Here is a 12,763-nt window from a genome sequence, read left to right as displayed (position 1 = left end):
AGACTGGTTATCAAGGTTAGATTATGTGGAATAGAGAGGGTGGTGTTGGAGGGTTGCTTTTCAAACTAGAGGCCTGTGACCAATGGTGTGCCATGAGGATCGGTGCTGGTCCACTGCTTTTTGTCATTTATATAAATGATTTGGATGTGAACATAGGAGGTATGGGTGGTAAGTTTGCAGATGACACCAAAATTGGTGGTGTAGTGAACAGCAAAGAAGATTACCTCAGAGTATGAAGGGATCTTGATCAGATGGGCCAGTGTGCAGAGGAGTGGCAGATGGAGTTTAATTTAGATAAATGGGAGGTACTGCATTTTGAAAAGGCAAATCAGAGCAGGACTTATACACTTAATGGTAAGATCTTGGGCAGTGTTCCTGAACAAAGACATCTTGGAGTGCAGGTTCATAGTTCTTTGAAAATGGAGTTGCAGTGAGACAGGATAGTGAAGAAAGATTTGGTATGCTTGGCTTTATCGGTCAGTGTACTGAGTATAGCAGTTGGGTGGTCATGTTGTGGCTATACATGACATTGGTTAGGCCACTTTTGGAATACTGCATTCAATTCTGGTCTTCTTGCTTGAGGAAGGATGTTGAGAAACTTGAAAGGGTTCAGAAAAGATGTACAAGAATTTTGCCAGCGTTGAAGGGTTTAAGCTATAGGCAGAAGCTGAATAGGCTGGGTCTGTTTTCCCTGGAGCATGGGAGGCTGAGGGGCAACTTTAGAGATTTATAAAATCAGGAGAGGCATATATAGTGTGAATAGTCAACGTCTTTTCTCTGGGATGGGGTGTCCAAAACTAGAGGGGCAAAGATTTAAGGTCAGAGGGGAAAAGATTTAAAAGAGACCTAAGGGACAACGTTTTCATGAAACGGGTGGTCCGTGTTTGCAACGAGTTGCCAGAGGCTGGTGGAAGCTGGTATAATTACAACATTTAAAAGGCTTTTGGATAGGTATATGAATAGGAAGGGTTCAGAGGGATATGGGCCAAATACTGGAGAATGGGACCAAATTAATTTAGGATATCTGGGTGGCATAGACAAATTGGACCGAAGGGTCTGTTTCCATTGCTTTGCTGCTCTATGACTAAGATGAGGAAGAATTTCTTCACTCAGAGTTGTGAGCCTGTGGAATTCTTTCTCATTCGTTAGACATATTAAAGAGGGAGGTAGACATGGCCCATGTGACTAAAGGGATCAAGGTTTATGGAGAGAATGCAGCAATGGGATACTTGAAGTTGCATGATCAGCCATGATTAGATTGAATGGTGGTGTAGGCTTAAAGGGCTGAATGGCTGACTATTGCATTTATTTTCCATGTATCTGTGTTTCTAAGTTCTGAATCCACAGGGCAAGATGTTTGGCTGATGATAATTTTGCCTGAGTCAGGCTCCCATCCCATAATTAACATCAGCATTCCACTAAAGCATTTAGGTAATGCCGCACTTTTGGAGATATCATCCTTTGGTAAGTTTAGTCTTAGCCCCGTGTGTTCATTGTAATAGTAGATAAACATTAAGAATCATGTGCAACTAAAAGTGAGGAAGTAGTTGGAACTGCCCATGCTGGCGTTTGAGATAACAAGGTGTGGAGCTAGAGGAACACAGCAGGCTAGGCAGCATCAGAGGAGCAGGAAAGCTTTGGGTTGGGACCCTTCTTCAGAAATGGGGGAGGAGAAGGGGGCTGTGAAATAAATAGAGAGAGGGGATGGGCAGTGATAGCAGGTCGATAGTGGAGCAGATAGGTGGGAGAAGAAGACGGACAGGTCAAGGAGGCAGGGATGAAGCTAGCAAAGGTGAGTGTAAGTAGGAGTGGGGATTGGTCAGTGAGTTGGGAGAGGAGACGGGGAGGTCAAAGAGGCAGGGATGAGAGGGGGTGCTGGTCTTGGGATGAGGTCAGGGGTGGGGAGATTTTGAAGCTAGTAAAGTCCACACTGAGATCATTGGGTTGTAGGCTTCCAAGGCAGAATTTGGGATGCAGAAGTGAGAAGTATCACTTTCCAGCATAATTACCGGTCTTTCATTCAATTTCTTTCTGAGACATCTTTCTGTGTGTGAAATGATTGCTTCATTTACTGATACAACAAAAGAAAATGTAGTTAATTGTGTCTAAAGAAATGTCAGATGTGTCTCTGCCATGATAATGTTCTTTTTAAATGTCTTCAAAATTAAAACAAAAAGGTTTTAGAAGGTGTTGCCCAGCCATGGACTGTTCTCAAACACCTCCTGGTGGTGGGTTCATGAGCAGCAAGCACAGACTTTTGAAAATAGGTTATTTGCCAGATTGCTTGATTGGCAAATGCTTCAAGGCATGTTGTACGAGAAAAGAGGGAGAATGGTTGCAGATAAAGATCTGAAAATCAAATGTGTGATCCTGCTGCTTTGCTCACCATGACAAGATCCATTAATGTCAGTGAGGAACCCTGCTGTGTTCCACACTAGGCAGCCTGATGAAACTACTGACATAGTGAGCTGGATTCGTTGAGAGATAGTAGGAACTGCAGATGCTGGAGAATCTGAGATAACAAGGTGTAGAACTGGATGAACACAGCATGCCAAGCAGCATCAGAGGTGCACAAAAGCTGACACTTCGGGCCTAGACCCTTTGTTAAGCCCATTTAAGCAAGAACCATGGTAGTTCTTCAGCATCAATCTCCCTGCAGTAGGAAAACATTGCCTGATTTAATCAGTACAGGAGGGATTTGCACAAATTTACTGGCTGCCAGTTGTAAGATATCATAGAGTTTGCTAATGAGCCAATTGAGACTTTATTGCTCAGAAGCTGCAGTAACTTATGGTGACTCAGGGATTAAATGGATTCCGCATTGGTCTTTCATACTTGGGGAAAACTGTCTAGCAAAATCTGTCTGTTTTGCCAGCAGCCCCCAGGAGAGTCCTTGTAGTCACGCGCTCTGTACCTGATCAAGAGACCCAGTACAAGTCTAAGTCTCCATGTGCACCCCTCTCCTGCAGTTCCCATTCTGCCTTTACGCATCTATGGCCTAGATCTTCCATGATCCTGTGACATAGTTGTTTACAATGAGGCCGGAAGCACCTAATCCCACTGACACCAGGTATGAGGGGTGTGAGGATTTGCCAGACTCTGATTAACAACGCTTGGCAAGTGAGGCTTCCACCATCGACAACCTCAATCACAGAGAGAACAAGCAGGTGGTCAGTTAGTTGCCTTAAGGGTACTCCCATTGGGTCTTCCTCACAGATTGAATGGGTATTCCCCACTGGTTCTGTGACCAGCGGTGAGACTGCTTCAGCCAGACCAAGCATGAAGCTGAAGTAAGCTGGGATGTCTGATTTTACACTAACATGTACACTTTACGTTTATTTATGCTGGAAAATGTGGATTTCTATAATTACGCTTTTTTATGTTTAAGGTATTTGTAAACTTTAATGCCTAAACTATACTAGTTCCCATTTCCTTAATTCATTCATGGGATGAGGGCATCACTGGTTAGGCAGCATTTATTACCCATCCCTCATTGCCCAGAGGGCAGTTAAGAGTCAACCGCATTGCTGTGGGCCTGGACTCACATGTAGTCCAGACCAGGTAAGGATGGCAGTTTCCTTCCCTAAAGGGCATTTGTGAACCAGGTGGATTTTTCCTGACAATCAACATTGGATTCATGGTCATCATTTGATTCTTAATTCCAAATATTTATTGAATTCAAATTCTACCATCTGCCTTGGTAGGATTCAAACCAAATTCCCTGGAATGTTCTCTGGTTGTCGGGATTAACAGTCCAGCAATAATACCATTAGGCCTCCCTGATTTGTTGTCTATCTCTCTTGAAGTTGCTGATGCTTGGTGGGATTACTTTGCAAACCTTAATAGCCCCATTGAGGACTAGCAAAGACAGGGGCGAATATGAAAGTTAAATTGTTGGAAACAAGCACAGAAAATGCTGGAGAAACTCAGCGGAACTGTCAGCACTTGGAGAGAGAAACAGAGTTAACATTTAAAGTCTGATATGACACTTTCCTAAGCTGTGAAGAAGAGTCTCTGTTAGTCTCTCCACAGATGTTGCCAGACCTGCTGTCTTTAGAACATAGAACAGTACAGCATAGTACAGGCCCTTCGGTCCAATATGTTGTGCAGACCTTTGACCGGCAATTTCTGTTTTTGCTTCAGTTTTCCAGCATTTTGTTTCTATTTGAGTAATTTGTTCATTACTGAAAACGGAATTTTGGACAAGTTTTGTTCACTTGAAGGACATGGGCATCGCTGGCTGGTGAGCATTTGTTCCTCATTCCTTGTTGTCCTTCAGAAAGTGGTGGTCAAATGCCTTCTTGAACCGCTGCAGTCAACGTACTGCCAGTAGACCCATAGAGGGAGGAAATTTTGGGATTTTGACCCAGCAACAATGAAAGAACCGCTATATATTTCCAAGTCAGGATGGTGACTGGCTGGGAGGGGAACTTGCAAGTTGTGGGTGTTCCCATGTATCATCTGTCCTTATCCTCCTCGATGAAAGCAGTCATGGTTGTCTGTGAATCTTTGGAAAATTTCTGCAGTGTGTCTTGTAGATTGTACACATACTGCTAATATTGAGTTGGTGGTGGAGGGAGTGGATGTGGTGCCACTTAGGCGGTTTGCTTTTTACTGTTTGGTGTTAAGCTTCTTGAATGTCATTGGAGCTGCACTCATCCAGGCAAGTGGGAGTATGCCATCACACTCCTGACTTTTGGGAGTCAAGAGGTGGGTTATTTTCTGCAGAATTCCTACCCTCTAATCTGCGCTTGTAGCCACTGTTGTTTGTGTAGAATGGAGCTCAGGAAGATTGACAAGTATATCACTGTGTAATCATGGTTTTTCGACTCTTTCAGTGCTTGAACATCTAATGTAGAAGACTTTTCAACCCGGTATTGGTCTCTTCTGTTTGCCTGTTCTGGTGGCCAGATAAGATCCCATGATATTATTGAAAGAGGACCAGGGAATTAATTTGGTGCCCTGACCAATGTTTATCCCTGAACCAATACAATGGAAACAAATTTGCAGTTGATTATTTATCTCTTTGTTTATGAGAATTCATGCACAGTGCTGCGACTGAATTTGTCTTCTTCATTATTTAATTGGATAAGAAGCACCGAGGACCCTCTCAGAACAAGGAAGTTGAAATATATAAAAAAAATTTTTTCCTCTATGTCAGAGTCTGATTGATATGGATTTTAGAGGTAATTTTTCGACCAGACATGTTAAAAACCACTGAGTTTCATTTGGTAAATTACTCTGGTAATACAGCTTTTTGGAACTGTGAGAAAAGTGTTTTTGATTTGTTACTTCTATGGCTTTTAAAGTTATTTGATGTGTGTTTTTGGTATGAGTAAGATTGTTCTGAATCCTGAGAGATTCTACTAATTTCACTTCTTCATGCAGTGCTTCCTGGTATTTGCAGCAAATTTGGCTTTGTTGCTGTAATTAGATGAGGATAATTAACTTACAAACGAAGAATTAGAAAATGCCGCAGCAATTACCAGGAACTGATGAAGCAAGAAGGAACCTAAAACACAGCGCACATATTGTGTAGAGTTATCTGTTCTTGAAGTAGGCTTTTGGTAAAGTGTTTTATATAGAGATATTTTATTACATTTGTTTATGGTCACAAAAGAGAGGACAAGATGTTTGCCACAAAATTATCAACATGGCATTTTTTAATATAAAGGTTTTGTTAAGGAATCCTCACACACGAGGCAACAAAAACTAAAGAACTGCTGTCTAGCTTTTTTGTAGTTCCTTATCATAACGTCAGGAGGTCCTAAAACATTAGAAAAAATTGTTATAGGAGGTGCTGCTACTGTTGTCATAAGACAAATATGGCTGACAATTAGGTACAGCAGGACCCACAACTGCAAATGAGGTGCAAATGATAATGTGTTTTAGTGTGTTTGTGTTGATTATCATGTAGAATGGTGTTAATAAGCCGTAAAAGATGTTGACAGGAAATTAAGTTGAAGTTTGATTTAATTGCTCATTTTAAAGGTAGCATCTCTGACTAGATGGTACGCCATTATTACACTGAAGTGAAAATAAATAAACCAGCAACTGCATTGTCATTCCATTGTTATGGTATTGGGCTCAATCATTGTATCCTTTCTTCCCTTACTGATACCAGATAATTTAGTACTCCTAGTACTCCATGTCCCTAACCACTTGCAAACCTGTAACATCCCTTCTGTAGCTATTTTGTTCTTCTGAATTTAGATTCTTGTGCAGCCCCCTGCCCACCACTTTCTTGTTGTTTGTGCCTTTGGATCTCTAGGCTCCATGTTCTGGAATTTCACTGCAAGACCTCTCAGGCTTTCCAATTCCCTATTGTACTTAAAGGCCTCCTTTAATATCCCATCTTTTTGACAAACCCTAATCTCATTTATTTAATTTGGAATAACACGGTGTGAAGCTGGATGAACACAGCAGACCAAGCCACATCAGAGGAGCAGCAAGTTTGACATTTTGGGTCATGGCCCTTCTTCAGAAAATAATTTCCTGCTCCTCTGATGCTGCTTGGCCTGCTTTGTTCATCCAGCTTCATACTGTGTTATCTCAGATTCTCCAGCATCGGCAGTTCTTACTATCTCTGTAACTTACTTAATTTGGAGCCTGTTTTGACTATGTTTTCTCTGATGAAGGGTCTAGGCCCGAAACGTCAGCTTTTGTGCTCCTGAGATGCTGCTTGGCCTGCTGTGTTCATCCAGCCTCACGTTTTATTATCCTGTTTTGACTATGCCTGTTTGAAGTTCTTTGGAATGCTTTTCTGGATTGAACATGCTATAAGAATGTAAAAAGGCCTTGTTAATACAGATCAAGGATCTCATCCTAAGGTTTATGTGGCTATTATGACTGAAATATCTCATAAGGTTATACTTTTACTCGAGAACTATGAAGGAGCCTTTGCTAATTTTACTTAAAATCCAAGAGCACTTTAGTCAAATGCAAAAATAGATATGCTGTAGGCATTTTGTTCAAACTTATATTTGAATATTTCAAAAGATACTGTCAAATTTTCAAATATTTACTGCGGTGTTGTTATTTGTCATATATTAATAGACAAATCATGCCAGGGATACACGAGAAGGGAGAAGCACCGAGCAAGAAAATAACTGGTAAAGAAGTTAAGCTTAGTCAGGCTTGACTGCAGTATTTGAGATACCCAGTCAGTCAGTCATCAAAACCAGGCTGCCTGGAGACACTACAAGACTTTACTCCCTCTCTTATCTGCCAGTTCTACTGCTGTCAGTCTGTTGACACTCATCTCGTTACATAATCCCACCATCTCATGATGTTCCATGAGGTGCTTTCTCAGCTCGGACCTAATAGATTACTTTCTAAGGAAATTAGTCATTAATCTAACAACAGGCAAGCCAAGCCCATAACATTTATCCAGTTACGTGCTGCTCATGTTTACATCAATTCGTTATTAGCTACTGTTTGGCTACACTAAGGCCCATGCTAGTGGTTTTGGCTGCCAACGTATAGGATATACATTTGGCTGTATCTGAATCTAAACCTGCTAGATTCAAGAAATCTGGTGGACAGAAAAAGCCAGATTTTCCGATGTTTTCCTTTGTGTCTTCAGAATATGAATACATTCTAGACTAAATTAAATCTAAGTTCTATAGATGCTTGGTGAATTCTGTATTTCATATCATTCGGTTATAGCAGTGGTTTCAATGAAAAGATAATTTACTGATACCTATATCATTACCTCAGAATTTAAGCAACATCCCATCTGGAAATGGTTATTTAAATGTTGTGTGCTTTTTTTTATTGTAACGTTACATAATGTGTCCTCCCCATACTCATTTCTCCATATCACAACAGTGCTTCAAAAGTACTTTGTTGATTGTAAAATATTTTGGAAAATCCTGAGGTCTTGAAAGATACTGTACAAATATAGATTCTTCTTCAGGAAATAGAAAGGACTGCAGATGCTGGAAGACAGTCGATAAAATGTGGAATTGGAGAAGCACAGCAGGTCCGACAGCATCGGAGGGAGGTTGCGTTTCTGGCCTGGACCCTACTTTATACTTCCACATGTACCTTCTGGCAGTAATATTTTATAAGTTGGAAGAAAACTGAAAGCTGAACAAAAGAATATGCACAAAGTTCCAAAAATTTAGAAATGAATCTGTTTGGATTCGTTTGTTACCTAAATATCTTGAAGTCCAATTATGTTCCCACATAATAATGAGGCTGGATGAACACAGCAGGCCCAGCAGCATCTCAGGAGCACAAAAGCTGACGTTTCGGGCCTATTACCACATTGACTACGCTCCAGAAGTAGTTCACTGGCTTAGCTTCGAGACTTCGTGATTGTGAAAAGCAGTGTTTCTTTTAGCAAAAGATACTTGTAAAACGATTCAGTAACAAAACTGGAAGCGAACCCTTGGTCAACCCCAAATGAACTATTTTGCAGCTTTATTGTCAGGATAAAAACTGGAAAATTCTCCAGATCTGAAATAGAAAGTGTAATCTCTAAGTATCTTAAAATAAATCTTAGCCGATCGGGTAGAGATTCTGTATCAAGATGATGTTACTTTACAGGGGTTATACTTGTACACGATTTCAAAGGACATTCATACAATCTTTTGTGGAAAGTACCTTTAGGTTACAATAAATAACCTTCTAGATTTGTCAATGTCTATGGTAAAGCATTTTCGCAGTGGAAAGTGATGTTGTGTAATCTTGCTTTTTATAAGTTCCGGTTTGTATTATTTGCCACTCTAATGTTTTTATTTCTGTAAGCAAAAACAAGTTTAAAAAAAGCGATAACAAGCACAGATTTAACTACAGGCGGTTCGGATAAACAAGAATGTTTTTGAACCTTCGTGTAATGGCGGACAAAAAAAATCGAACGCATTGCCTTCGGTGTTTCAGTTGTGTCCGTCTGAACGCAGGCTGTTTTCTGCAGAAATCCAGTGCGAGTTACAAGATTATTTCTGGATAGCCTATTTAATGTCTGAATTCTTGGTCTTTTTTTAAAAAACAATTTTTATCCCTCTTCCCGACCAACAGGGAATCTAGAAGGACCTTCAGTCGCCATTACACGTTTTCTAAGAGGGTTCGTATAAGAACATCGTTGTGAAGGGGATACACGAACTGCGGCGCACGGGCGGCCTGGTTCGCTGTTCATTTACATACCACCCTTCGATAGGCTGTTGTTGGGAGTGATGTGTATGGCAGATGGGGCGCGGATTGGAAGTTGCAAATAAGACATATGACGTCACGATCTATTTATACAGGAGCTGCTATGCCAGGGAGCGATCGGGGAAGTGGTCCACTTGCAACATCTGGAACCTGTGAGTGAGTACATTGCTGTACAGTGCCTCACGTCCCCTTGCTGACTGTTCGTTATCATTAAAGGGCCAGTCAGCCTTTCTGCCTGCATGTTGAACCCATGACTGGGGCAGGGCAATTGCCTATTCCAAAAGCCTCTTAAATCAATGAAAAGCTGATTTCATGACAAAAGTGTACCTATTTTATAAAAATGCACTTTGAGATGTTAAATACATTTTTTCTTTAAAAACCGTAAAATTGCTTTTAAAAATCATATTCCTTAACATTTTAATTTTTGATCTTCAATTTTTTTTGTGCATATAATCTTTTCCGCCGCCCCCAATCCCATTCACTTGGTGTACTTTTTTTCATGTGATGAACGTTATATCGACATTGATGTATCTGCAGACCTGGATATGGAGATGATGGCAGGAGCTGCTGCAGTATTTATGAAGCAGTTGTTGGTTGAGCGCGGATGTTATCTGCTGTCATCTTATTATGACGGATTCAAAGTTGAAAAGTCTGCCGGTTGTGAACACGGTAAGGATCATATCTTTGTCAGAACTAACATATGTACAGTAATCTTTTATAGACACAACTTAAATTTATTTGCCTGTTTAGGTGACAATATTGTGCATTACCCTTTTAAATGCAGCTTAACAATTTGTTCTACAAATTTAGATATGAAAAAGCTGCATATTATTTGTGAAGAATTCTGCTCATTTTGAAATCTCAAAAAATGATTTATTTAGGCTTCTGTGCCACTAATTCTTAAAATGTTGTGTTCACTCCCAAACATATCTATGGGAAAATAATTTCTTGGAAGGTATTTCTAAAAACAACCTACCTAACCTGAAATATTCTAAATCTTGGTATGGTTCACTATGAGCAGCAAAGTTTTGTTTTAATATAAAAGAATCTTGATAGCGTTTGGGGAAAGACACGAAGTGAAAACTGACATTTTTGTCACAATCTGTATGTTGGTAAATTAAATTTGTTTCAAATTATTGTACATCTTCTACAGATGTCTCAGTAGAAATGAATGATGGAATTTGTTTCAGTTTAGTTCTGATAAGTTTTTCCTATCCCAATACTGTACATGTGTTATTTGAAAAAGATATATTATTGCAGTGTGCAACTGGTTCTGAATGAATTCAACACCAAAATATGATGGATGCTGGAAATCTCAAAGATAAACAGAAAATGCTGAAAGTACTCAGGTCAGCCAGCACCAAAGAAAATATTTCAGATTGAGAATCTGTTCTAATTCTCTCTAAGCAAGTTACTTACCCACCTGCCAATTATTACCAGCATTTCCTTTTTTAATGAGTAATAACCAGCTTCCTACTTTATTCCACAAAAGTGATTTTTCAAAATAAATATAACTGAAATGGCATGTCTGAGTAAAGATTTATCTTACAGCCTCATATGACAGACAAATGGCCACATGGATGTCTGGTTCCTTGATGCTTTAATGGAAGAATGCATCAAGTAATGTGTAACAGACCAGCAAGGTACCAGGTGTAATCCTGCTCTGTTTGTTTAATAATTTCATCTGGAATACTACTAGAGTGCTGTCATTGATCTCAGCCTCATGACTTAAAACTGAAAGAAAATCCAGACTTCCACCTTTTGGATTAATTTCCAGCAGTCCCTTCTGTCATGTGGATATCAGGTGAGGATGGAAACGTGTTTAGATGTGATGTGCTTCCATGTTTGCAGAGCCCCTAGCATTCTGGAATGTCTTTCCACCAACGGCATTGCTTCTTAACCAGTGTTAGCAAGCTCATGTGAGAAGAAATACCTCAACAGGTATGAAAGAGAAATTGTCATTTTCCTTGTGGTTTGCACTTCTCCAGCAAATGAGAAATTCTACCATTCTTGGTTGAAATCAATAATTTTATCGAGAAGTTTCTATTTCCACTTCTATATCTAAATACATAGTCATCAGAGATATACAGTATGGAAACTGACCCTTTTGCCCAACTCTTCCATGCTGACCAGATATCCTAGATCAATCTAGTCCCATTTGCTAGCATTTGGCCCATATCCCCCAAAACCGTTCCCTTTCATATACCCATCCAGATGCCTTTCAAATGTTGCAATTGCACCAGCCTTCCACCATTTCCTCTGGCAGCTCATTCCATACATGCACCACCCTCTGCATGAAAAAATTGCCCTTAGGTCCCTTTTAAATCTTTCCTCTCACCTTAAACCTATGCCCTCTAGCTTTGGACACCTCCACCTCGGAGAAAAGACCTTGTCTGTTTGCCTGTCATGATTTTATAAACCTCTAAGGTCACCCCTTAGCCATTGATACTGCAGTGAAAATAGCCCCAGCCTATTCAGCCTCTGCCTATAGCTTAAACCTTTCAACCATGGCAACATCCTTAAATTTTTTCTGAACTTTCAAGTTTCACAACATCCTTCTTGTAGCAGGATGGCCAGAATTGAACACAGTATTCCAAAAGTGGCCCAACCAGTGACATGTATAGCCGCAATGTGACCTCTCAAATCCTATACTCAGTGCACTATCCAATAAATGCGAGCATAGTAAATGCCTTCTTTGTTATTCCTATCTACCCGTGACTCCACTTTTAAGGAACTATGAATCTGCACTCCAAGGTCTCTGTTCAGCAGCACTTCCCAGGGCCTTACCATTAAGTGTGTAAGTCTGGCCTTGATTTGTTTTTCCAAAATGCAGCACCCCACATTTATCCAATTAAACTCCTCAGCCCATTGGCCCATCTGATCAAAGTCTCATTGTACTCTGAGATAACCTTCTTGGCTGTTCACTACACCTCCAATTTTGTTGTCATCTGCAAACTTCCTAACCGCACTTCCAATGTTCACAAAGACATAAAGTGGTGGACCCAGCACTGCTCCTGGTGGCACATCACTGGTCACCGGCCTCCAACTCTTTCTTCTACCTTCGAGCGAGTTCTGTATCCAAGTGGCTAGTTCTCCCTGTATTCTGTGTCATTTAACCTTGCTAACCAGTCTACCAGGAGGAGGCTTGTTGAATGCTTTACTGAAGTCCATATAGATCATGTTTGCCACTCTGCCCTCATCAATCCTCTTTGTTATTCTTCAATAAAGCAAGTGAGTGAGACGTGACTTCCCATGCACAAAGCCATGCTTACTATCACTTATCAGTCCTTGACTTTCCAAATGCATATATATCTTATTCCTCAGGATTCCCTCCAACAATTTGCCCACCACTGATGTCCGGCTTACCAGTTTATAGTTCCTTGGCTTTTCCTGAGCACCTTTCTTAAATAGTGGCACCGTGTTAGCCAATATCCAGTCTTCCAGCACCTCTCATGTATCTATCGATGATTTTTTAAAAAATACCTCAGCAAGGGCCCAGCAATCACATCGCCTTATCTTCTCAGAGTTCTAGCGTACACCTGATCAGGTCCTGGGGATTTATCCAATTTTTGTGTTTTTAAAATGTCCAGCACCACCACCTCTGTAA

At 40.5% G+C, this 12,763-nt stretch overlaps 1 protein-coding gene across 5 annotated transcripts in view; it reads left to right on the top strand.

Annotated features, from left to right (window-relative positions):
• zgc:154075 (uncharacterized protein LOC556929 homolog) overlaps positions 1-12,763 on the top strand; it is a 200,366-nt gene that overhangs the window by 69,237 nt on the left and 118,366 nt on the right. For all 5 annotated transcript variants that reach the window (XM_059655659.1, XM_059655661.1, XM_048561747.2 and 2 more), the window contains exon 7: positions 9,252-9,308. In XM_059655659.1, coding sequence (XP_059511642.1) covers positions 9,252-9,308 — 57 coding nt within the window. The remainder of the gene's footprint in view (positions 1-9,251; positions 9,309-12,763) is intronic.

Source organism: Stegostoma tigrinum, chromosome 28 (assembly GCF_030684315.1).
Source record: "Stegostoma tigrinum isolate sSteTig4 chromosome 28, sSteTig4.hap1, whole genome shotgun sequence".
Taxonomy (NCBI): Eukaryota; Metazoa; Chordata; class Chondrichthyes; order Orectolobiformes; family Stegostomatidae; genus Stegostoma; species Stegostoma tigrinum.
Note: the sequence above shows the minus strand (reverse complement) of the source record. Positions and strands in the feature narration are given on the sequence as shown.